This window comes from Budorcas taxicolor, chromosome 23 (assembly GCF_023091745.1).
Source record: "Budorcas taxicolor isolate Tak-1 chromosome 23, Takin1.1, whole genome shotgun sequence".
NCBI lineage: Eukaryota > Metazoa > Chordata > Mammalia > Artiodactyla > Bovidae > Budorcas > Budorcas taxicolor.
In genome coordinates, this window is record NC_068932.1 from 8,533,634 (window position 1) to 8,561,225 (window position 27,592).

General features: G+C 37.4%; 1 protein-coding gene and 1 non-coding gene across 2 annotated transcripts in view; one reads left to right on the plus strand and one right to left on the minus strand.

Annotated features, from left to right (window-relative positions):
* The first annotated feature begins 891 nt into the window (after positions 1-891).
* A1CF (APOBEC1 complementation factor) overlaps positions 892-27,592 on the plus strand; it is a 51,692-nt gene continuing 24,991 nt past the window's right edge. The window contains exons 1-4 of the mRNA XM_052660931.1: positions 892-990; positions 17,608-17,742; positions 19,980-20,110; positions 25,331-25,569. Coding sequence (XP_052516891.1) covers positions 892-990; positions 17,608-17,742; positions 19,980-20,110; positions 25,331-25,569 — 604 coding nt within the window. The remainder of the gene's footprint in view (positions 991-17,607; positions 17,743-19,979; positions 20,111-25,330; positions 25,570-27,592) is intronic.
* On the minus strand, positions 4,554-4,625 carry TRNAC-GCA (transfer RNA cysteine (anticodon GCA)). The gene has a single exon. It is a non-coding gene; the product is annotated as a tRNA-Cys (tRNA).

A 27,592-nucleotide genomic window follows, 5' to 3' on the forward strand; every position in this document is an offset into this window, starting at 1 on the left:
CCTATGGACTGTAGCCCACCAAGCCCCTCTGTCCAGGGGACTCCCCAGGCAAGAATACTGGAGTGGGCTGCCATGTCCTTCTCCAAGGAACCTTCCCGACCCAGGGATCGAACCCGTGTCTCCTGCATTGGCAAGCAAGTTCTTTACCATTGAGCCACCTGGGTAGCCCGCATAGATCAACACTGACATATGCAAATTTTTGTAATTTCTTAGATTTTACAAAGGCCTCACATCCTTTCCTGAGTGGTCCATGTTGCATGTGATCTAGGTGCCAGTAGGCACTTCCAGCACCACTCAAAAGGATCCATTGTCCTTGTTCTGCTAAACCCCATTGATACTTTTATTACAGAGTAGTTTGCATGACTTTTCTATATCTGGTACCAGCACACTGTGGTCTAGAAATTTATCTTTGAAGAATAAGTTGGTAAATGTCCTAGGTAAGGCTCTTCATACCATATTCTAGTTGATTTGATTTAGTAACAGTGCTCTTCCCCCACATTTGCAAGGACCATTCTACATATTCTTTTAATTGGTAAGAACGAATCTGTTTTCGAGCATTTGGTGACATTCTGGGATAATTGGATTGAGAAATACTGGTCTGTCGTCTAAGTGTAAAAAGAGATATTATTCAGTTTTTACTTCTAAATTTCAGCTAAAATTGAACATTTTTAAAAAGCTCTTTTTTAATGAGGACATTTAACTGGTCTGGTTTGTGGGTGACTGTTAGTTACTCTAACCTTAGTGACTCATTTATAGAGAATGTTTCCTGAAGATGTCCTTCATGAAAGGGACACATTTGGACTAGGTAATAGTAATTTACTTAATTTATCTTAAATTTGGTTTCAGTGAGCAACCCTAATTAACCTGATTTTTTGCTGATAATCACTCTCAATGGAATCAAATCACAAATCCGGGGATGGATTGAGCGGAACCCAGAAGGAAGCAGCTCTCCGCGCACTGGTCCAGCGCACAGGATATAGCTTGGTCCAGGTAGGAACTTCTCGAGCCATCTGCTGAGACTCACCACTGAACTCAGAGTGGCGGGAATATCGGTGATCCTAGCATGTAAAATGTGACTGGTCAGTTGTGTAACTTATGAGGGACACTCCTTTCCTGGGGCAGAGGAAGTTGGATCCTTTCGGTCTTGCAGGGGACCTTACAAGTGATATTCTCTCTACTCTGGGTTATCAACTCAATTTTGCCTTGTCATTTGGAAGCTGAACTAGTGTTCACAGTCATGAAGACTATCACAGTTCTGACAGGCCAATTTAGAATAAGAAAATCATCTGGAATTCACCACTGAGAGGAGTCAGTGAAGTAGAACCAAGTTGGTGTTTCAAGAAATCAGCAGAAAACAAACTATCCAGAGACTTGCTTTGGTTTCCAGAGAAATTTCTGACTATGGATGTATGACAGCTTGTAGATGAAGGATCCAAGAACTGACCATTTGGTCAGCATAGCTATTTCAGGATGTTTTCTCAAAATAGCTGCTCAAGCCATTTAGGATATATAATAATTTCTCTCCATGTCCAGCATTTTTGAAAAAGAAAGGAGAAACAATATCCTAAAACTATTCATAGTCACTAGTTGTTCAGAATTATCTGCATATTGTTGTCTTTGTGATAACCTCTGTTAGAGAGTTTATGATACATTGACAAACAAACTAGTATTATACATATAAATTATCTTATCTGAAGAAATAATGCTGATCTTTTTTTTAATGTTGCTCTTTTTACAGTAAAACAAATTGTTAATATTTTAATTCTCAGCTGTTATCTTTTTCCTACATACTTTCCTGACTTTACCAAAACTTTGTGCTATTATGAAAATGAAAGTCACAAGTGGATAACAATAAAATATATAGTAGTATCCTTTATTGCAAGTTCCTTTGTCAGGTCAATTGAAAACTAAATGTAGCATACTTCGTAATACTCTTATGAGTCATGGCATACTTTGTTAGAGATAATGCTCAGTTATTTTTAATTTGTCAACTTAATGAAGAGTATTTATTTAGTCTTTTTTAAGATTTCAGAAAGTATTATGTCCCAGAAGACTCCTAAAAGTTTAAGCCAAGGGGCATACTAATGCATTATTAGTTTTTAATACTTAATAAAAGTCTATTTTAGGATCATTAATAATCTAAATGCCTTTATCTCCAAATTTAACGTGCTTCAAAATTAATGTCTGGCTGAAATTTTTTATGCAGTCTTTTCCTACATAAAGGGGCTTTCATAAGCCACAGAGAAAATGCAATAGCATTTACAGTCTATAAACCAGAAATATTTAGAATAATTTTTTACATTTGCTTAGGTATGGTTAGCTGAAAACAATGTTCTTTTTCTTTTGTAAACAGCAGTCTCATAAATGTTATAAAATCAATAATTTTTAAATCAGTTTATCTTTTTAACTTCTTTGTATCTGAAACACTCATATAAGAACAGTGGGAGTGAAAAGCACTTAAACCCTTTTGAAAAGCAATTTGTCAATATTCATACATAAGGGTACTCTCCTTGTGGAAACAAACCTCTAATGATCTAAAATATGATGATGAAAATATATATAGACATTTCTAGTGTGACACTATTTCTAATATCAAGGTCTTCACTGTGAATATATAATTACCCTCAACAAGCAGAAGTTTATGAAAATTACCGTAAAACAATATAAATTGTCCATTTAACTTTACTCTGGGCACTGATTCTTTCATTTCCCCTAGATGAAATTCAGGGCGAGTCTCATGACCTTTCTGGTAACTTTCAGCTAATAAAAGATTAGCCGCTAAATAATGAATATGTCTAGTCCAGTAGAATAAAACCTTAACTTCATTCAAAGTGAAAGCTATTTCCCTTTCCCACACATATCAGGGTAGAAGGCAACTTCTATTTTTTTCTCTTTATGTATGCTCTCAGAAGCACAGTTCCCTACACCAGTTTACTAACTAGAATTTCTGACTCAGCTGAAACGGAAGAAAGGGATGAGAGTAAAGGAGAGGGGACAGGAAAGTCTTCGCCTGACTGCTTTTGGCATTGGTCTCTGGGCCTGGCAGGTGTGTAAAGCTCCTAGGGTACTCTCTAGTGTCATCAGAGACACCCTGAATTTCACTGCCGGGGTCCCTCTAGCTAGAGGCTACTTCCCTGAGACCCAGCCTCCTTTGACAGAGCTCTTTTTAACACTCCTAGCATCCCTCTTGAAGGAGATGGAACTTCAACCCTAATTCCTACATGTGGCCCAACTCTAGACCCTTGGAAACTCATATTCTGACCCAATAAAACCTGCAAGTGCAGGTGAGATGAAGCAACAAGTCTTCTCACCAACATCAAAGCAAACGGCCAGCCTATTGCTGAGATACTCCAGGGGTGAGTTAGACCTACCGTCCTTGGGTGTTCCCAACTGCAGGGAGTGCATAGCAAGCTCCACGAGCTTTTTCCTTACTCCCCTCCTCTGCCTTAGGTGAGCTGAGAAGCACCTCAAAATTTCTCCCACTTAGGGGGAACTAGGATTCACAATACACTAGCAATGGGCTCCAGAGATCTTTGAATCAATTCCAAAATTCCTCTTAAACTCTTCAATATTTTTTCTAAACTCACAGATGGGGAGGGGTAGGAGGTGTTCAGTTAAAGTTGTTAAACAGTGTCTCCCTACCTCCTTGTCCTGCTTGCTGGTCCAGTAAGTTTCATATCCACATCACAGGCCAGAAGAATTGCATTCCATCTTTAACTCCTGTTACAAATGAAACATAAAAAGTCACCAAGTAATCATGTAGAAAATTCTGCAGAATTGAAAACTTTAGCATATTAAAGCAATATAAAAAGCTTGCAAATAACAATACATTTTTAAAAGGCTCAAATAGCAATGGAGACCTTTTCATAAACCTAATAATTTAAGAACATTTTCATTAAAAAGGAAAAAATAATAGGGCTATTTTACCCTTATTATATAAAATGTTTTCAAATAAAACACACCTAAAAATATATGGCCTATTTGCCTATCACTTTGGTCTTACATAATCAATTACATTCAGAAAATATTAATAATAAGGATTTAGATCACAAGTTAATAGCAATTACAAAACAGTAAACAGTTATTGGGCACTTATATTCCAACTGCTTTATGTCTATTAATTTGTTTAGTCCTAACCACAACACTGTGAGGTAGTTACTATGATCATCTCCAATTTCCAGATAAGGAAAACAAAGCTCAAGGAGTTCGATAGTTTGCCCAAGATTTATGGGCCATAATTCCACTTCAATTGGCCAAAATTTCCAGCAAGATTTACAGAACTAAGTGCTATTATAATGCTATCTTTAAGATTGCTATTTGAGAGATTAGCAAGCCAAAGCATGCTAAAAGCACTTTGTTGAGCTTAAACTTTGTAACATGATTTGCTTGAAGTAATCATTTATTAGCAGAATGACTGAAAGTGAAAGTGAAGTCGCTCAGTCGTGTCCGACTCTTTGCGACCCCATGGACTGTAACCTATCAGGCTCCTCCGTCCATGGGATTTTCCAGGCAAGAATGCTGGAGTGGATTGCCGTTTCCTTCTCCAGGGGATCTTCCCAACCCAGGAATCGAACCTGGGTCTCCCGCATTGCAGGCAGACGCTTTACCGTCTGAGCCACCAGGGAAGCCCCAGAATGACTACTGGATCAGAAATATTTCTAGTGATGTAGAAACCTAAAGTTCTGAAACCTTTGCTATGTAGATAAAAAGCCTCTAATCAAGATGTAAATATGCACATGATTCAGTTCAATCATTTTGAATGATTTGGAAAATCCTTTCTGATTTTGACTGCAAAGCGTAGAAAGTCACCCAGGACTTCAAATCAGAGACCTGTTATTTAACCCAGTCTCTACCACACACAAGAATAATCATTGTTTTCTCTTTTAGTTCCTTTATTAAACTGAAGTATAGTTGCTTTACAATGTTGCATTACTTTCAGGTATACCGCAAAGTGATTAAGATTTATATATAAAAATATATGTAAGTATATATATTTGTAGGTTGCTACAATATATTGAGTATAGCTCCCTGTGCTATATAATAGGTCCTTGTTGTTTACTTATTTTATATATACTAGTGTGTATATGTTAACCCCAACCTCAAGTCCCTTAACAGCTCTCGGCCTTAACTTCCCAGAAGACTGGCTAGGACCTACTCCGCTCTTAGTCAAGGTTTTTTTATTCTAGCATATGCTCAGTCTAGTTATTGGTCAGCAAACTTGTTTAATTGGAAAAGGAAACCAGCATGTACTGAAACATAGCTTTGAACTCTGCAGTTCAGGGAAAATCCTTCAGCCTTCCCAGTCTTTCAGTCTCCCTACACCGGATTAGAGAAAACATTAGCATCATCATCAAATAAAAGAACATCAGATGTACTTTTTAAAAAGCCCCTGGACAAAAGTGCAGACATTAAAAGGTATATTAATACACTTCAGGGAGTTGTACCTATATAATGATATTTTAAAATATTACAGTATTCACTAAGCTAGGGTTTGAAGGATTTGCTTCAGCTGTATCTTTGCAGTCTCTGATACTGAATGCTAAATACTTGCAAAACAAGAGTTCCAGAAGGAGAGTGTAACTAATCTGTGCACTCTTATCACTAGCAGGACAAATACAGCTGCCAAAAATAGAATTTTGCAGGTTACTTAATAACATGAGTCAGTCTCATATCCAAACTGATGCAATAAAACGTGCTCATGAGGATCTGAAAATACGCCTTGTGATATTCTTTTTAAATAATAATTGGATATCTTTAGAATTGATAACTAAAATTTTTATCAAATTTCTTTAGATGATAAAAGAATTTTAATGAATAGAGGTTCAATAAATATCGCTATAAAAATTGTGTAATGTTGACAAGCTAAACTTTCAACTTAGTCGCATTATGCCACATAGAGAGATTTCAGATGTGTGCTGCAATGTGAACTTGTAAATGAACTCTGTCTCTAGGCAATGAAATTAGATATGGAGTTTTTTTTTCACTTTTCCACTCTCAACTGTACTTCCCAGATCTTCCAAAACTACCACATATTTGAGACACACAGGGGAAAAAAATATCATTATGATGATCCTTTCCTCCAGAATGTATTACTAGTGAGTCATCAACCCTGTGGCATCTGATGCTCCTCTCATCCAGAATTTTCTCCCTAAAACTAGAAGAATAAATTTCCATAGGTGGATATTTTCAGACAACTTTCTACCAAATGTGGAGTTAGTTTACATCAGATCTACTACAAGGGAGTCTAAACATATAGTTAATGAAGATCACTCGTAAGTAGTCTGAATTTATTTTAAAGACGACCCGATGGTTATATAGCATTTTTAGGTGATTTAAAACATGGTATGTGTTAATACTTTGTCCAATTACCCTATGGATCATCTATTTTCTAAAAATTATTACGACAAACATTTATGTGGCATGCCAGTCCTACTGTTTGTCCAATGCAGTGGTTGTTTTTAACAAAATTTTCTTTGCTTTTTTCCCCTAATCCTTATTATGAAACACAATGTGTTAGTATTAGTCCTTGAGATTACAGAAGTGTAAGTTGTAGCAGCTGATCTAAAATGCATATCAAGTAATTGCAATGAAAATTAATTTATCTAGAATTTAAAAGGACAACATAAGACTGCATTGAATGGGTATAACATTTCTGTTTAGAGCCTTAAAATTGACCATAGTCTTTGATCTAAGGAATAAGGACTAATATTTAGACATAAGGATGTTCATCATAGTAGAATTTATAATGTTTGAAAATATTGGACATATCATCATAAACTATTACTGGTCATATAAAATATGTCACCCTTATATTTCCAAATTATATGGTCATATAAAACTGTGATTTCCAAGAAAGACATGGGAAAATGTCCAAATTTTTAAATTAGGTTAAAAATAAGAAAGCAAACCTGTATGTATCAGCTTACAGATCATATTTTAAGAAATTATTCACACACACAAATATTAGAAGATAATAAAAGGTAATCTCTGATAAGGATAGCTTTTTCTTTCTTGTGCTCTTATTTTCCAAACTCTTTATAATGAATATGGATTATTTTTATTTCAAGGAAAAAATCTTATAAAGTAGAAAATATTTCTAAGAAGCATTCAGTTAGGAATAGAAAACCTGGGAAAATTTCATGAAGAAAACCTCATTATTGAAGCTGGGTGATACATGCTTGGGTTCACTAGGCGATTCTTTCTAATTCTTTATATGTTTGCTGTAGGCATATTCAATACTGATATAATCCAAGACTTCCATTTCACTGTTGGAAAACAAGCTCCAGAGTTATACAGTTCAGTACAGACATAAGCCAGAGGTCAGCAAACTGATCCGTGACTCAAATGCGGCCACAGCCTGTTTTTGCAATGATTTAAGGACATGAGTGGTTCTCACAATATTAGAAGGTTGTTTTTTTTTAAATCCTAAAATATCAACTATCTGGCCTTTTACAGAAAAAGTTTGCTGACTCCCAACACTTTTCCTTAATTTAGTACTCTGTAAGTTAATCCATAGGTTTTTAAAATATTGAAGTACAGTTGATTTACAGTGCCATGTTAATTTCTGGTGTACAGCAAAGTGATTCAGTTATACATATGTGTATGTGTATATATATATGTGTGTACCTATATATATTCTTTTTTCATACACTTTTCCATTATGGTTTACTACAGAATATTGAATATACTTTCCTGTGCTATACTATAGGACCTTGCTTATCCACTATATATAAGTATATATATAGTTTGCATCTGCTAAGCCCAAACTCCCAGTCCAATCCTCCCCTGTTCCCCCTCCCCCTTGGCAACCACAAGTCTGCTCTCTAATTCAGTTCTTAAAGAAAATGCCCTATAACATAGATGAGGGTTTAAGATTCCTTAAAGGAAGTAAGAGCATCCCTCCTTGTCCTTCCCACCAATTCAAGCCTAAACCCTCATTCCTTCACTTATTTATTTACTCCACAAATAGAGACATGGTGCCTACCTTCATGAAAATTACTCAAAGGAAGACGGAAAATAAGCAAGAAATAAAAAAACAGCGTAGCATGTTAAATGCTACTGCTGCTAAGTCGTTTCAGTCATGTCCGACTCTGTGCAACCCCACAGATGGCAGCCCACCAGGCTCCCCTGTCCCTGGGGTTCTCCAGGCAAGAACACTGGCGTGGGTTGCCATTTCCTCCTCCAATGCATGAGAGTGAAAAGTGAAAGTGAAGTCGCTCAGTCATGTCCGACTCTTCGCAACCCTGTGGACTGCAGCCCACCAGGTTCCTCCATCCATGGGATTTTCCAGGCAAGAGTACTGGAGTGGGGTGCCATCGCCTTCTCCTGTTAAATGCTATGAATATCATAAATCGGGTCAAGTGACAGAATGGCAGAAGGCCTTCCTCAGACAAGATGACATTGAAGTTGAGACATAAAGGATGAGAGCAAACAAACATGGCGAGGAGCCAAAAACAAAGCAGCATCTTTAGCAGAGGGGACCACTAGGGGGGCACTGATTAACCAAAATATTTGTAAAATGCACAATGACTTGCAAGCAGTGAAGCAGAGTGCCTCAATTTCAGTAAGATTACAGCAGATAAATAAGAAATCAGTGTGCTTCATCTTTCTGTTCCTTTTTCAATCAGTCATCAGTCTGCTCCTAGGAGCAATTTCCTCAAACTAGGGAAAAAATTTAGGAAGTGGAAAATCCCATGGAGGGAGGAGCCTGGTACGCTACAGTCCATGGGGTCGCAAAGAGACGGACACGACTGAGTCGGACACGACTGAGGGACAAAATACAGACTATAATTCCCATTTCTCAAACTTTCCTTTCCATGCGTGTTCTCTTGTTTGGAGTTTGATTGCAACTACACATTTTAATTTTCTAATTTGTTGAATTCCTAAGTAAATATCTACAAGCCAAAAGGTACAAAAGATGGCACCAGATCAACATTAATCTGATTAGAAAGCCGTTCTCTGCTTATGTGCCTCAAATTAACTCCCCTATCTCTTCGGTTTGGTATAATGTGCTTTAGTAACTTTCCTTGGGTACTTTTGAGATGGCAACTTTTTCTACAAACAATGCCATAAAAGTAAGTAACTTGGGATCCCAGAGTTTACAACTGGCTTCAACTAGACTAGATCAGCGAGAAGCAGATGGAAAAACTCTGTGGTATTGACATTCTTTTCCAACCACCACACAAAAATCCTAGGGACAGAAATAAGTTTGACTCCATGACAAAATATAGCTCTTGGCCCTCCTTTTGCTTTTGTTGCCTGTTCTTACCACCTGCTTCGGTCCCCATTATTCAATGACTTATGTCATGCCTCAAGTGCATGAATGCTAATTCCTTAAATAAGTGGCACTAAACATGAAAACAGGATGATACCATCAGATCATCACAGGCATGATTCCTTAAGGTCACCACTCTAGCCACCCATAGGCTAACTTCATTTTCAAGCTCCTAAGAAGCTTCGCTTTTACTAGCCAGCAATGCCATAGCCTGGTGTGGAAGACTCCAAATTAAGGAGCAGCTCTGTGAATCCTTTTGTGGAGAGTGCATGTACCTGACAAGAGATGGGAACTTCAGCATCCCAAGGAATAGAAACGCATTCCAGGAGCTATTTTCAAACAGCAATGTATTTCCTCTCCACTCGCCTAATAGGGAGTGGGTTATATATGAGGTCTTCCATATAAGGTTCAAAATATTTGCAATATATGAACTATAGTGCTTTCCCTTAAAATAGAAGGACATGACGGTTTCTGTTTTGTTGGCTTAAAAAATGGTGTAAATTTCATGACTCACACAGAAGCATTGATGGCAGTTTTGAACTTTAGACTTTGTTTGCAGGTAACTTCAGGACTTTTAAAACTGTTACCTGTTGGTTTAATATCAATCAGCAACAAAAAATAAGTGGCTCTTAATCTTCACCTAAAATCTTATTATGACATGCAAAGAGAACTCTCTAACATAAGCTAAAGAGAAAAAAGTGAGATCACAAAAGCATACAATCATGAAGCTGGGTGGGATTTCAGTAGCTGTGATCCTTTTTTTAAACATTGTTTCAGAGATGCAGGGCAGAGACCTGAAGTGATGTTGAACAATACATTGGCAGAGCATTCAACAACTTTGAATTTCATCCTGAGAGAATTATTCCCCTTTCAATTCTCTTTTAAGTTTTCTGATGAGGAAAGTTTTTAGAGGTACATCTTAAACACCTCTCCTTCCCCTGCTAATCTTTCAAAGCAGAGAACAGGACTAGGGATCGGTTTTTAGTAGATAACAATGTCTGGCTAGAATTTAATCACAGTTTCCTTCTTTTGTATTGTTTAAATAATGACCTTCCATTTGTGGGAAATTATACTCCACTTAAGAGAATGATACTTTCTTTTTTGCATAAGTTTAAGACAGTGAATCAATGCAAAGAAAGTCATTAAGTGCTGAATAATTAATGGACGAAGTGTCAAGTGGATATGCAATTGGATTTTTAAAATCCCTATATTTCCTTTAAGGATCCTATTAATTAACTCAAAACACATTCTATGAATATGTTTCCACACTTAAATATGGCAAAAGTCAGACTCCATTTCACAAGCATCCTAACACCCTCCCAAGACCTCTGCAATCACCTTATTAATCTTTTTCCCTTTTAAATGAAGAATTTCCTGAGGAAAGATTTAGTGCCTTGCTGAGTCCCTTAGCTTGTCAAAAATTCTTCTGGGTGTGGTAAGAAGAATAATTGCTATACAAGACTTCTCACATGCTAAGAGAGCAAGTGCACTCGGAATTCTCCTCGGCACATGTTGAACTAGAAAAGGATAGAACAATTAACCCCAAACAAATCTTTTTTAGGTCAAATCTGCATGTGACTATCTTTATGTCATTTAACCAGATCTCCGGCTACTATCAGTCAATGCAAAAGGGCGAATTGTATCTATAATAAAATGTTGGATGGGCCTATGGAATAAATTACACATTCCAAAATGATAAAAGCCCAAAACAGATAAAGGAATCACCAAAGCTTTCATCTAGCTATTTCATAGATATGATTTATAGTTTCCTGCAGGTTGGAGGAGTGAGACAAGACACATACCCAGAGCCAGAAGTGAACATGAACACAGTAAATCCTGGTCTCATGATAATATATGCTTTGCAGTCCACATTAGTGAACCTCAGGGCAAATGTAAATAGAATGTCTTAGAAGTGAACTGGCATTTCACTTGTTCTCTTATGCAGAAACACACATACACACTCCAAAAAATATATTTTCTTGATTTCTAAACTCGCATAAGGATATTCTTGAACTTCATGTTCACATGAATTAGCCAAAAATGTCTAGGAAGCTTTACAAAACACAAGTTATTTTTAAAAACCTGTTTGCTTTTAAATACTTCCACTACTGAGATACTGAAATCCTAAAGGGTGGCTGTCACACATAAACCTTAAAAATAAAGGGGAAATATTAGAAGATATCATTAAAGTCATCATTTGATAACAAATTAGTTCTGCCTTCATAAGACAACTAACAACTTGAAATCAGAACTCTTCCTAGGTGATTGGATTTCAATAGTCACTCTTCCAAAACGATACATCAAGAACATGATTCATAATTTGCTAACATTTGTTTCTATGGACAAACCATACATTTTTTAAAGATCAAATGTGAGAGCCCTTTGAAGACTGAAACAAAGAGATAAATTTCCAAAAGCCAAAATCTATTGCATCTATGTGATTTTTTGCCATAAACACATACCACCAACAATCATATTTATTTAAAAATTTGAACAGAAATACTGTTTTGTATTAAAAGTAGACTTTTCCTAACATATAAATGGGAAAAGTCTTACATTCCTAATATGCAATAAATAAATGCATAACTATTAAAATAAAACATAACTATTAAAATAAAACATTGACTATAAACTACCTAATATCACCTCACATATGATATTTTGAGAAACTCTGGGCTGTATGATAATAAACTAAATTTATATTCATGTATTATAGTCATGCTCTGGCTTTTCCTGTTTGTTACTAACTATAGTACAATGTTTCTACAAATTCCAACATCCCACTTATTCAGTTTTATACTACAATTGTTATTTTTCTATTTTAAGTAAAATATCTGGCATTCATATTGTATATGCCTTGCAAAGATTGTAAAAACAAAAAAAGTACCTAACAAGGGTAATGCCAACTTCCAACATATATAAGTTAGATAAATTCTGCCTTGGAAAAATTCTCAGCCTAAAGTAGATTTTACCAATTTAAAGTCACTGATCTTAAAATGTGTGGGTAAACAAATAATACACAAAACAGACTGTTAGCTTTCATACAGAATTAACAAAATAAACATTCCTTATAGCACTGTCTGTTGTCCCCCACAACAATAATAGCATTAGCCGATCAAAGGGAAAATCACAACTAAGGAGATTCTTTTGGTACCTCTTATTTAAGGCCCCGAAGATTTGCCTTGAACCCTGTCACATGTTGAGGTATAGGTGTTTTATAGGTGGAAGGTAATAACGATAAAGACCTTTATTCAATTTCACAAATCAGCAACTAGGAAAACACGGTAGTAATGTATGAACTCCCAGAGACACAGCCCCTACAGTTGTTCTCCGTGTATAGGTGTCAACCATGAGGACAGACCGCAGGAGTTTAGCCAGAGAACCGTGGTTCTTGGTATGACACTGGTGACTGGCATGCTTGTGAAGGCTAGAAATGCCACCAAACTCAGGGAGATTGTCCAGCACTTAAGAGAACGGAAATAGAAATAGATACAAACATGGTCAATTGGAAAATGTGTTGGAGAACATCTGAAAGCAGTTTAGTAAGGAAACATCCACAGTTTCTTCCCTCTTGGCAAGAAAAAACAAAGGACCAAAGGGAAGGAACCACAAAGATGATTACAGATTTGGAATATAAAATTTCCGAAGAACCAGTTAAAGGAGTTGAAATTACTACTCAGGAAAATAGACTGAATGAGGGTTCATTAATTAACATCCTTCTAGTTTATGAATGGGTTCATTTTGCAAGACAACCAACCATCTGCTATCCATGTTTGATGAGGCTGAACAAGAAAGTGAGTGTGGCACACAACACGCAAAACTGTGAGACTGCTAAGCCTGAGAAGAAAGGTCATCACGAACTTTGAACAGTTCATATGCCAAGTCCACCAGATTGAGAACCAGAGAACTTTTAGTCTATATTTGCTGCAATAAATAAAACCAATGCAACCTTATGGAAGTCACATAATATCTCTGGATTCAGCTTCCTCCTCTGTAAAATGAACATATTAGGTTAATATTTTTAAAAAAGAAAAATACTTGTATACCTATGGTGGATTCATGTTGAGGTATGGCAAAACCAATACAATCCTGTAAAGTAATTAGCCTCCAATTAAAATAAATAAATTTATATTTTAAGAAACCCAAAAAAAAAAAAAAAAGAAAAATAATGCTAAAACTACAAGTATGGACTCAGGACTCAAATTTTGTCTTTGTCACTTACTGTTTGTATGTCTTTGGACACATTCTGTGCCTTGAATTTCTTACCCACAAAATGAAAGTAATAATAATATCCTCATATGTTTGTTGAGAAGGTTAAATTAATTAATGCATGGAAAGCTTTTGCACAGATCCTGACTCAGGGTTAGCTGTTGTTTTTTCAGTTGCTGTTACTATTATGGGCAAATATTAGAGGTAAACCCTGGATGATTAAGCAGAAAAGCAGTTTATTAAAAGTTTACTGGTTTCTAGAAATTTTGGATTTAAAGAACTAGGTTCAAGAGTAAAAAAGATGTAAGCTTTTACAAAAATATACATATAAATATATATACACATCTAATAGAATCACTTTGCTATACACCTGAAACTATTAATAACACATCAGAAATCAACTGTTTCAATTAAAAAAATAAATAATAATATTAAAACAAAATAATTTCAAAAAGGGTAAACTCTTAGAAATGAAACCCAGAACCACACACAAATCTGGAATGGTAATAAGACATATCCACCGTCAATGCTAATGTTAGCACCATGACAGTTTCTGCACCAGAACCCAACTTAACTTTATTATAACCAGAACTATCCCAGCTACAAGGGACACTAGAAAAGCAAGTATCTGGGCATTTTTAACTCTTACAGGAAAAAGGTAGTTTTGCCCAGATTTCTCAGATGTAGTCAAAGATCAGATGCCAGGTTGCCCAAATTAACTCAATCTGCTTGTCCTTCAAGCTAAGATTTATTGCTCAGAATCATGTATTAAAGGTTGGGTGGTTTTAACCAAGGTGAAGAAGATGGTATATAAAATTTCTTAAAGACTCTGTGGTTCCTTCATGAAAGGGCTTAAAATATCTGTGGCAGAAGGGACTTCCAAATACTCTTAACATATAACTGAGTTATGGGTAAGCTCAGTATTCAGTATCTAAATTAAAACCACTGGATTTATAGTTAGAATTAGCTCTTTAATTTTGAAATTTATATAGTTGAAGATTTTCACCTTATATGTGACATTCACATCTTTGAACGGAAAAATAAAAGATCCCAGAGTTTAATGAACATTCTCTCATAGAAAACAAAAACCTCTATTTTTTATCTTTAACTATTTATACATGTATGCTGCTGGAAGAATGCACCCCATGAGAAGGACATCAGCCAGGAGAGGGAGGAGCAGCTCTAACCATGCTTTATCTATTTTAAACTCCTCAACTATAAACATGGTGCCTAAAATACCAGCAATTCAGCTTCCAACTGTCCAAGTAATGGACAGCTATTCTAACCCCATGACTAATGCCCAGAGCCTGTCTTAAACTGGCCTGGACCTCCACTAAGTGGTGCATTCTGAGCCCAGTGGGGTGTTCATAGGACAAATCTCCCCCAGTGTCTGAATTTCATGGCATCTCTGCACCAGTCAGATTCTTGGTGATTCCCCAAAATACTCTTGGTGTTACAGAAACAAAAGAATTAATAATCTCTCCTAATCAATCATTTTGGCTCATAATCACATGAGTTCTAGATATATGATAAGCACAAAACAGTTTGGTGACATTTTTAGCAATAGCAAGAAACTTGAGGAGGAAATTCTAAAGGTCAGTCTGCTGGTTGCCTATTTATTTTCAAGCTATCAAAACTTGTCAAATGAGAAATTCTGGAACAGCCACTTCACTCTTATGCAATGAAACTTTGTTTCCCTTAGGTTGAAGATATAAACATTGCCAAGTTCATACTAAATTTATTCCGATAATCCACTGGGAAGTATATCTCCAGATACTTAAGATAAATAGAAATGGCCTCAGAGGGATCTACATCAATTCAATGGTAAAACTCAGTCCTAGGAGGTGGGCTATAGAATGGGCAACAGAAATATTTCTCTCTGTAGAAAGTAGGTGTGAGATATGTTCTTTCCAAAATTTGTGTAGTAAAATGATTGGAAGTTGGAATGATTTTAAAAGCAACAGAGAGTCTGCAATTTAATGGCATGACAATTTTTTTCATAAATAAGTAACTGAATGTATGAATCTGTTGTAAGTGACTAGGTTTTCATATAACAAAGCAAAATATAGTAGAAATTAAGCTGACAGACTCTGACACCAGACTGCTTGGCTTTTAATTCTGACTTCCCCACTTCCCAACCACAGGATCTTGGCAAATTATTTAATCTTTGGTGGGCTTCAGTGTCTTCTGTAAAATCAGGATAGTCATAGTCCATAACCTATAATACCGTTTGAGAATTAGAAGAGAGACTGGTATGTAGTAAGCACTATATAGATATTTGTTAAGTAAATAAAATCTTAAATATGTCTCCAAAAAAATCAAATTCATTTTTTAGGAAATTCTTGGTTGAGACATAGCTCATTGAATTCTTAAATTTTTTCCAAAAGTATAATACATTTCATTTCTCAGATTTCTCAGTGAAAGCTTTTTTAATGAATAATCCTTAAAGAATACAGGGGAAGGAAAAAAATACAAGAACTCTTGAGGCAAATATTTCCATGTTTAGTAAAATGAGAAACACCTACTTGTTTGAAGCAAAAAGTAATCAAGGCAAGGTAGAACACCCATATGACATCTTTTTAATTTAAAACAACATGATTAAATTATTAGGAATTTTAAACATGATTACAATTAAAGACACTAAATACCGTAATCCAAAAAGCTTTTGTATTATCAATTATAAAATAATTGAGAAAGTCTCAAGTTAGTATTTTCAAAGATTTAACAGTGAAACTAGAAACTGCTTTACTTTAATTTTTAACAAACAACTACCATGTAAAACAATGTCCTTAAATAACTAAAATGTGTCTTTTAGAAATATACAAAGAAATGTATTTGGAAAGGCAGACAAACTTAACAACAACTGCTTCTACAAACAGATAGGGTGACACATTGAGAAATTTTTCTGTTTTACTTTATACATTACCATGTTTTTTCCAACATCATGTATCATTTTATGGTTTAAAAAATTTTTAAGTAATCATGGTAGAAGTTAGTAATGAATATGGACGTTTGGTTCCTTACATTTTCCTTTTTCCAAAACTCACAATAAAGTATAATAACAAAGAGCTCTGGCTATGCCTAAGTGAAAAGGAAATTTATCCCTCTCTAGCAAATGAACTGTCAGCTCAGTAGTGGTGGATTAGGCCTATCTTTCACTTTGGGGCCCCTGAAGTTATTTTTAGGTCATTAACTTTCAGAAAAATAAAGACAGTGCTGGCAGAAAACCCTGCGTTACTCCTCCCTGAAAAGGACATTATGCAGCTGATTCACACTGTTGTATAGCAGAAACTAACACAACTTTGTAAAGCAATTATATTCCAATTAAAAAAAAAAGACACTGAATTTACCAAAGGTCTTTTTATGACAAAGGAAAAAACAGAAGCCAATTATATTTGGGCTAAGAACAGCATTGGTTCCCCACAAAGATCCAACATCAGTGAACACCTCTCACCAGTCTTGTCAACTTCAAAGACAGACCCCCCCCCCCCAAATTAGCCAGTTCCAATGCTAACCTTCATGATGTTTCTAAGTAGGGGTTCACATTGCCTTGCTTATGAAACCACCTCAATCTAGGCAGGCAAGAAGAGGATTAGTAACTATTGAATATATATCACATGCCAAGACCTGTGCCACGCACATCTGATGCATTATCTCCTTTAATCAAAAGCTGATTATGTCTCCACTTTGCAGATGAAAAACACTCAGGATCTGAGAAGTCAAAGTCCCATAGCTAGTGGATCCCAGAGCCAAATAGTCCAGGTCCAGAACCCTCATAGACTTCAACATTAAATCAGAACCCCAGATTCAAATTAGGGTCAGATTTTTTGATGATCAGGCACTGGTAAGTTTGAATGGCAATCAAAAAATAATAATGACCCCTTATATTTGTCCAGCACTTTATAAGTTTTCACTGTGCTTATCTGAAGCAAGTCCCTGAAACAAAGAACATGGTGTTAACACCCACATGGAAGAGACTTCAATTTTTATCTGACCAGTCTACTACTGTTACTTGTCAATAAGCATCTTCCTTATTAAGAAATGATTTTGAAAGTGCTCAAGGAACTCAAACTAAAGATCGTATTGCTTTTTTCTCCCTCCTATACTCCACATGGAATTCGCAGGAAAATGGACAAAGAAAATACGGTGGTCCCCCGCCTGGTTGGGATGCTGCACCCCCAGAAAGGGGCTGTGAAATTTTTATTGGAAAACTCCCCCGAGACCTTTTTGAAGATGAGCTTATCCCACTATGTGAAAAAGTGAGTCTGAAGATGATTTTTTTAAATCTTTTAAGGAAAAAGATATATTCTCTTCACCTTGCTTTCACCCTCATTTTTCTTGGTCAGTGACAGTTTCTCTTCCAATTGCCACTCCTCAATCATGGACAAAGTTAAAACCGTCCTAGCTATTAGTGATTTGCCTCTAATAATCAATGCCTTGAATTCTCTCTGCTCTATTACTCACAGCTGAAACTACCATTGCTGATGACTTTTAAATCTGTATTTCAGTCCCCCATCTCCACTGGCAAAGCCATCTTACTGCAAACTCAACATACCTGTCAGTCTAGAATAACACTGCAACAACCTGTCTAAAATAAGATATTGCTTCAACATGAAATGTTACTATGGTTTTATAAAGTGTGAGACTGTCACATTAAAAAAAAGTGTGTACGTTTGTCACTGCTCAACTAGGTACCTGTATATATTGATCCAGAAAGAAAAAATTTCTTTCTAAAAATTTGAATGTGATGAGCAAGATTAAGAACATGGTTTTTCAAAGTTATTACATAATTGAGGAATAAATTTCCTCAGTTTTAACTCTAAATTACATTTTGCTACTGAACCCAAAGCTAAATCGAAAATGCAAAATTGACATTCTTGATAATTTACCAAGTAGGTGTTTCACACAATCACATTCCTAGAAAATTTAGTGAAAATGAGAGTTTAGCTATTTCTTTTCCTAATGCCAAAATCAGCTATGTGTGTGTTTGTATGTGTGCAATTCAGCCTGTTTCAGAACTACTTTTAATTTTATACAAACAACATAAATTGGCACAAGAACAAATTATGAGGACTTCATCCTGTAAGAATCTTATATACTGAATGTGAAAATTAGTGCCAAAGCCACCTGAAATGCAGAGATGAAACATGCTCGGATTTTTTTCTAATGAGCCCAGGAGAAACAGGTGTCCATCACCGAATACCTGGGGTGGCATGGGGTGGGGCTGAGCTGAGGGCAAGCCACCATTGCAATGATAACATTTGCTGAATAATGCCTCTTCTCACACGTGTCCCTCACATCTGTGTCGGCCATCCTTCTTACAGCAGCCAGCAGTAATGAACGGCCGTGTTTGGATTATGAAGAATAGTTGGGGAAGCAAGAGACTGTAGTATGGAGGCGACGCAGGAGCTGCGCTGAGGGACAGAGGGAGCGCCCTGTGGCCATGCAGGTCTGGCCCCAGACCAGTCGCACTAACACTAGCATTTGCCTTCCGCCTACAGATGGAGAAAACAGGGCTTCCCAGACCATCCTCTGAAATGCACCTGCTCTGTTCACCTTTGTATCATGGTGGGGGAAAGACAGCAAATAAGGCCGTTTTGCAGTGTTCCACACGAGCGTTCCTGCTGCTGCTGCTAAGTCGCTTCAGTCGTGTCCGACTCTGGGCGACCCCAGAGACGGCAGCCCACCAGGCTCCCCCGTCCCTGGGATTCTCCAGGCAAAAACACTGGAGTGGGTTGCCATTTCCTTCTCCAATGCGTGAAAGTGAAAAGTGAAAGTAAATCACTCAGTCATGTCCGACTCTTAGCGACCCAATGGGCTGCAGCCCAACAGGCTCCTCCGCCCATGGGATTTTCCAGGCAAGAGCACTGGAGTGGGGTGCCATTGCCTTCTCCAGAGTGTTCCTAGTTTTGGTTTTTAAACACAGGGTAGAGTAAAACCAAGTAAAGATAAAACTATGGAGACCTCAGAGGTCAATGTAGAGAATAAGGACAAATCTATCAAAAAATTGTACTTCTGATGACAAATGTGTTTTCTGGTCCCTAAAATGGTGTATAAATCCCCAGATAATTGTGTGATGAAAGGTCACTTGCTCTGTCAAAAATATATCTATATTCTGGCAACTCAGGCTGAAATGCCACTTGCACACGTTTTCTTTATTATCTTGACTTTGCCAATGAGTCGGCAGACAAATTTGAACCCAGCATGAAAACATGTGCACCATTCACGTGAGACGCAAACACCAAACATGGTAGATAGAGGCAGACTTCACAAAACAGTGTGTGTGTGTGTGTGTGAGACAGTGCACTAAGTCGTGTCCAGCTCTTGTTGTGCCCATATGCGGTTGTTCAGTTGCTAGGCTGTGTCTGACTCTGTTGTGACCCCATGGACGGTAGCCTGCCAGGCTCCTCTGTCTATGGGATTCTCCAGGCAAGAATACTGGAGTGGGTTGTGTATGTGTGTTTAAATATGAATTCTCTCTCTTCATTACTTGTAGATTGGTAAAATTTATGAAATGAGAATGATGATGGATTTTAATGGCAACAATAGAGGCTATGCATTTGTAACATTCTCAAATAAACAGGAAGCCAAGAATGCAATCAAGCAACTTAATAATTATGAAATCAGGTAAGATCTATCTCTTCTAGATTAAAAGTGAATCAATGTACCTTTATCTATCCTTCTATCAAGTCTATCTATATTTTAGTATGTGCAAAAGATAGCCAAAATCAGGGAAAAAAATGTTAGTTCTTTTCCTTGGAAATCAATTTAATGAAACATTTTTTTAGTCAACACTATGTAAGGTGCCAGACTAAGTTCTGTAAACTATTCAAAGAAACAAAATTCATTCATTTATCTATTTCATAAATGTGTGCTGGCCACTGTTCAAACCATTAGAAGTATCAAGCAACACTTTCCTCCAGTCATAGTAAGCAATTGGATGTATTCAAAAGAGTTTGAAAAAATAAAACCAGGAAATGGGATAAAGCTGTATGAAGAGGTTGCTGTTCTAACTTGATGTATTTAAGAAAATACTCTTCTGGGAAGCAAAATTTAATCTGAGACTTGAATGAAAAGAATCCACCACGATAGTCAGACCTAGAGGAAGACCTTAGCAGACAAAGGAAGAACAACAAGTGAAAAAGGTCTCAAAATGACAGTAAGTGTGATGTTTTAGAGAACAGAAAAAAAGCCAATGTTCGGAACAGAGTAAGGAGAGGAGGGTTGAGGACAATACAGTTAGTTGGAGAGTCATATTTCATCTTTAAGAATCTGGATTTTAGTCTAATAAAAGGGGAAATCACAGAAGAGTTCAACTAGAGTCATACTTTTAAAAAATATTCCTCCAGCTATTAAGTGCCAGGGTAAGGATTAAAAGAGGGAAAATCAGTTCCAAGGCTGCCACTGTGTCTAGAACTAGGCAGAAAATGGTGGTGTTTAGACAAAGGGGTTGGTTAGTGGTGTAGGTGGTAAAAAGTCAGATGTGGGGGATAGTTTGGAGGTTGAATAGACAAGACTGGCTAAGTGTTGGATTTAGAAGAAAATTGGATTTTGGTTCAAGTCTCTGTGGATGTGATAGTGTCATTGAGATGGAACAGGCTGGGAGAATAGCAGGAAAACATGAAGTGCTATGTTGGGGACAGGCAACACCTGAGATGAACATTACATGTCCCAGGGGAGATATAAGGAGATGACTGTGTGATACTGGAGTCAGGAGAATGGTCGTGATTGGAGTATAAACCTGGGGGTCAGCCAAATAAAGGTAATATTTGAAGCCATGAAATTAGCAGAAGGCTCCAGGTGGACACACCTGACCATAGGGCGTGTCAATCAATAAATTGGCAATAGGACTAAACTTCTTGAAAATGTTTGAGTTCCAAAGGGAACTGCCATAATCCCTTTCTTAAGGAAGCCCAGGGTCACCCAGAGCAAAGATTAGTGTACTAAGTGAAAAAGGAATAGCTTGGGGTCAGACAGGTTTCAGCTGAGTGTCAAAAGGTGACTTGACCTCTCTGAGCCTCAATTTCCTCATCTACAAAGTGGGAATAATAATCGTACTATTTCATAGATTTATTATGGGGAAGTTATCCAGATTTTCCAATGTTTAGCCCAGTATTCAGAACAGGCCAATAAATGATAGAAGTCACATATTAGCAACATTAATTCTGAGCTGCTGTTTTTCACAGGAAGGAAGGAAGACATTCCTTCCTGTAACAGAGTCACACCTTAAGTGATGGAAGCCAAAATTTGATGAGTACAAAGACAGTAGATTTCCTACCATTATTTTTCTCTCACTTCCTATAGGCCCCAAATAAGTTCCACATTATCCCTGTAATTCTGTAAGTAGGTCAACTACTGGATCATCTTCCTTAAACCCCTTAGCCACAAGGACATTGACTGGACTTGGCAACCGCCAGTAGTCTAGCCATTCAGTCTCAAGACTGGATTCTAGAACAGAGTCTTAGAAAAAACATAAAGGAGGCTCCCCCAACATATGGCTCCATGCATCCAAAAGAGTTCTGCTATGTGCAGAATTTGGGGGGATGAGAATCAGGAGATCTGAGGTCTAGTCCAGATTCTTCGGAGCAAATCCTTTGACCTCTCTCGGCATCATTGTTACACTACCATGTGATCACACCGAGTTATTCTGGGCATCCATCACATGAAATAACACCTACCAAATTGTTTCAGAAAGGGCTATAAAAAGCTATATCCTAGTATAGCTTTTAATATCAGTTATATGTTCTCAGGAATTAGAGGATTCTGCATTCCTTGATCTCTCATGGTATCTGGATATCTTGACAGTAAGGATTATTGCCAAAAGAGCTTTTAAATTGAGTTGGATATAGAATTGGCTGTATAGGGAATCAATGGTGTTTGCTGGATCTTCTTAGCATACTGTTACACACTGCTGCTGCTGCTGCTGCTAAATCGCTTCAGTCATGTCCAACTCTGTGCGACTGCACAGACGGCAGCCCACCAGGCTCCCCCGTCCCTGGGATTCTCCAGGCAAGAACACTGGAGTGGGTTGCCGTTTCCTCCTCCAATGCATGAAAGTGAAAAGTGAAAGTGAAGTCGCTCAGTCGTGTCCGACTCTTAGGGACTCCGTGGACTGCAGCCCACCAGGCTCCTCCGTCCATGGGATTTTCCAGGCAAGAGTGGTGGAGGGGTGTGCCATTGCCTTCTCCGCTGTTACACACTAGAGCCTATCAATACTTTTTGAAAATAAATAGGGTATGAACAATAAACACAATCCACTGAAAAATAACACTCTCCTCTGTGAATTTCAATGTCTTCATCTTTAAAATAGAAATAAAAGTACCTGTACCTCATGGGGGGCATAATAAATAAAAAAGAGATAATGCATGGAAAAGTCAGCGCCTGACATGTCAGCTGCTCTATAAATGTCTGCTGATGGTTATGGTGATGACAGGAGGAGGGTGAGAAAGAAGAGGAGAAATATGACAAAGTATTTGGAAAGAGAAAAGTGGTGGCCAAAATTCCGAAGTTCAGGTTGGATGCCAGAAGCAAGGTGAAGGCACAGAGTGACTTTAATGAGTAGGATAAAGGCCACTATCTCTCAGGAGATAGATAAAGTTCTTATCTGGAAAAGGCTCACAATTGTCATGTCATCCTCCTCCTCATCAAATATCCATTGAGTATCTTCTAGATGCCTGGCTTCTGGCGACATTAAAGTCATGCCCTCAGCTTTTGAGACATAGTTTTTCATCTCCAATTCTTCGAAAAGTGAAAGTGTTGGTCGCTCAGTCATGCTGGACTCTTTGTGACCCCATGGACTGCAGCCCAGCAGGCTCCTCTGTTCATGGGATTTTCCAGGGAAGAGTACTGGAGTGGTTTGCCTGAGAAACGACACAGCTCTGAAAACGATATGGAGACTCCAGGCTCCCCCTACTGGTAACTGATAAGACCAGCCCCTTAATGATCAATAATATATTTTCTAAATAAATAATATCTTGAAGCAAAAGGTTTAAGTTTAAAAAAAAAAACAAAAAAAAACTGAAAGTTCATTTTATCAACCCTTTCACCCCTCCAGAAAAACCACATTCCTAGGACAATGTTCACCAAATAGAGACAGACCTGTCACAGGTCTGATATGCAGTTATTGATTCTTCAGCAAAGCATAGACCCTGGTCAAACATCTGCCACACAGCTGAGAACCACTAGAAGCAAGAATTAAGAGCAATCTCCCCCTTAAGCACTTTTTATTCCTAATGAACGAGTCGTTTCTATTAAGGGAAATTTACCCATTTTTAATAACTTTGTGTTATTACAAAAGTCACATAGCCTAATACACAACACACAAAAACAGCCAAAAAAAAAAAAAAGTAATAAAAGTTCCAACCATTCTTCATTGCCCTATGTTGAATTTTTATAGTCTTTCTAGACTTTCTATACAGTTTTAATCAAAGTGGCTTTCTCATATACTCATTTTATAGTCTTTTTTTTTTTAAGCCAACAGCACAGACTGAACTGGTATTTTCGACTATCAAATCCTCTCCTATATTACTGTATCTATTGACTACAGAGCATTTTATGCTACGAATGCTCATCTTTTATTTACCAGTGCATCTCAGCCAGGAGCAGTATTGTCTCCCCTGAGGGACATGAGATGGTGAGGAGGCTTTCCTGGATGCCCTAATGGGTGGCTGCTGGCACTGAGTGGGTGAGAACTAGGGAGGGCAAACACACCACAGTATACAATGAGGACATAGCCAGCCCTAGAATCAGTGTCATCTCAGCTGAGATACATTAAACCAGCTCTCTATGATGGAATGTTTTGCTCATTTCCAATTTGGGAGAGATTTTAAATAGTAGCAGTGAATAACTACACAAAATTCTAGTGCTCATCTCTATTTCTAAGGATACTCACCCCAGAGGGCCATTATATGGCCAAAGGTTTCCCACAGTGAAGATTTTTTTTATGCATTTTGCCAAATGCTCCTGGAAAAGTTGAACCGATCTCATCTTGGCAAACGTACCCATCAACTTGCTAATAAGCAACATGTACAGTGTGAGAAACGGAGATTGAATTGAGCCCAAAGGCCAGTTTTATATCTTAAAAGCCGCAAAATTGTAAGCAAGTCATTTCATTTCTTGGAGTCTCAAGTTCTTCAACTGAAAAATGGAAACAATACCTCTTTGGCCCATCTCACATTCTCCTTGTGTCGTCAAATAAGATAATAAGTGAAAATCCGTTCTGTATATGGCCTATCTTGAATAGAGATGTCAGAATAGCTTCTATTTGGTTGGAAAAGAAAGGGAGCACCAGGGGTTGCAACCTCAGATACCTTCAGGGAAGCCAGGCAAGTTACATGTGTAGGTTAGGCCAGGTATAAAGGCCTCAGGATTGGTGATATATTAATATTTGGGAGGGTTAAGGTTTGGCAATAGCTAGTGAATTAACAATGAGTCTAAAGACAGCAGGTACTAAGCTTCAATTTTTTTTCAAGATAGCAATGGGGAGCTGCTATATAGAACAGGGAACTCAGCTCCAGGCTCTGTGATGACCTAGAGGGGTGGCATGGAAGGGTGGGCGGAAGGCGCAAGAGGGAAGGGATATGTGTATACATATACCTAATTTGATTTGTTGTACAGCAGAAACTAACACAATATTATAAAGCAATTGTACTCCAATTAAAAAAAAATTTTTTTAAGCAGAATTTCCTAAAAGCAGTTCCCTTCCAAAAGCAATCTAAACCCTAAAGGTAGCCAAACGTCACCCATCCACAGAGCATAAAAGTTTCAAGGCCAGACATGCTCAACTTCTGTCTTAAACCTTAACCACACAAGCATTCTCACCAATCAAAACACCTGCTCTTTTGGCAGAAATGGGCGTCTCTTAGGGGTTTGTGCCAGTGTGGACAACTGCCGATTGTTTGTCGGGGGAATCCCAAAGACCAAAAAGAGAGAAGAAATCTTATCAGAGATGAAAAAGGTCACCGAAGGAGTCGTGGATGTCATCGTCTACCCAAGTGCTGCAGATAAAACCAAAAACCGCGGCTTTGCCTTCGTGGAGTATGAGAATCACCGGGCAGCTGCCATGGCCCGGAGGAAGCTTCTCCCAGGTTAGGACCATCCTCAAAGAGGAGGCGTCACTCCCTCCTGCCTGCTTCAGGCTGCTGTGCTCCTTAGCAAAGGAAGCAAAACCCTGCAGGCTGTTTCTTTTCTCTTTATCTCTCATTATGCAACATTTTAAACTCTCTGTCTTTCTATTCTCAGTTAATTCTGTTCCCTAGAGTTTTCACAGATTAGGTTCTGAAAACTATTCACTCTGTGCCTTAAATCCAATACACATGCACAGGAGAAATTTAGAACCGTGAGCTATAGCAACCCCGTTCTGAATCTTTAAACTGAAGAATCTCCTTAAATTTATCAACCAACAGTTATCTTTATGTATCATTTTCATTATCAGACTTATTAGAAATAAGGTACATTATTCATCATAATGAAGAAATAATAAATATGCAAGTGAAACATTATCCCATTGACAATTAGGTGGCATACTTTTATTATAACTCCCTAGTAGCATCACCAACTCAATGGGCATGAGCTTGAGTAAACTCCTGGAGTTGGTGATGGACAGGGAGGCCTGGCGTGCTGCAGTCCATGCGGTGGCAAAGAGTTGGACACAACTGAGCAGCTGAACTGAACTAAGTGTCTAATAATTTGTATTTTCAGAAATTAGAAATAATAGCTTTCCATAAAAGGACACCTTAGTTAGGTGCTATAAATACAAGATAGGTCCTGTCTGGGCAACAACCATAAATTCCTAGGTTTAGGAAGTTCCACCAAGACATTGTCTCAGTCAGATCAACTTAGGAAAAATTATTGAAAGTCTTCTGCTTATTTTAAAATATTTGCCAAAACTTACACAAAGGTATTGAAATGAATTAACATTAAAATGATAAGGATTTCAAGAATAACTGATTGAACACAATGGAATTAATGCTTCTCTTAAGCACTATGGAAGACCTACCTTAATTTGAAACAAAGCAAAACAGCAACAATACCTAGATGTATGCTGCCCTATACACATTCTTAAAAAATACTAACAGGATTAGCCCTCTAAAATTTTTCAAAATTGAAATACGGCTTCTGAGCTTGAGGAATATTTTTTAATACTATGAAGGCAGCTTAAAGTGAAAAATATGAGCTAGCCCCCAAAATTGCTGAGTCTATTGAGGTGGATATTTTTATATCTACAGTAATATTCATAAAATTTGTACATGCAGTCCATGCGGTCGCAAACAGTTGGACACAACTGGGTGACTGAACAACATTAGTATTAGAAAACATAGGAAAGGGAAATTTTACAAAGATTAGGGAAGATGAAATCAAAATTTAAAATTGAGAATAGGTTCAACATGGACACGTCCATTAAAAAGTGAATAGTCAAAAGAAAAGAAGTGAACATAAATTCACTACCCAGTGGTCAAGGTGCCTGACTCATAGAGGCATAGAATCACTAAAACTCCTCACACTTCTTACCTAGCTTCTCAGTGACCAGAATGAATATTTTACTGTCCTCTTCAACACCAACAACTCTGTCGAAAAGCCCCTTATTTCCATCCTGTTCTTGGGCCATCATTGTAGGCTTAACACATATATGCCCAACCTTGGATTTTTTTTTTATCAAGGTCTTCTAATTACTCTCTCAGCTCTGCTTTCTCTTCAATGGGTCACACCTTCAAGTGACTCCATCCTGAACTTTACCACCAGAGTAGTATTCCTAAAATATCCCATCATCCTTTCTACAAGTTCTTTTACAGAGCAGAAATTCAGCCTCTCTTTGTTAAGAGGCTGAATGTTGTCACTCACTCAGTGAAAAAATTAGTTAAAAATTATTAAAAAATATTATTTGAACTGTCTTGTTGCTGCCTATGAGATAAACCGTAAACCTCTGAGCCTGTCATTCAAGGCCTTTCACTCACGGTTCCAGTTCTTTTCAAACATACGTTGTACATTCTGTTTTCCGATAAAAAACCCCTCCTTTCTCTCAGGACAAACTCAATGTCCTAGACAACGCCTTGCTCATTTCATATCCTTTATTCCCAATGCTAGATCTGCTACTAGAAAGAGTTACGCTTT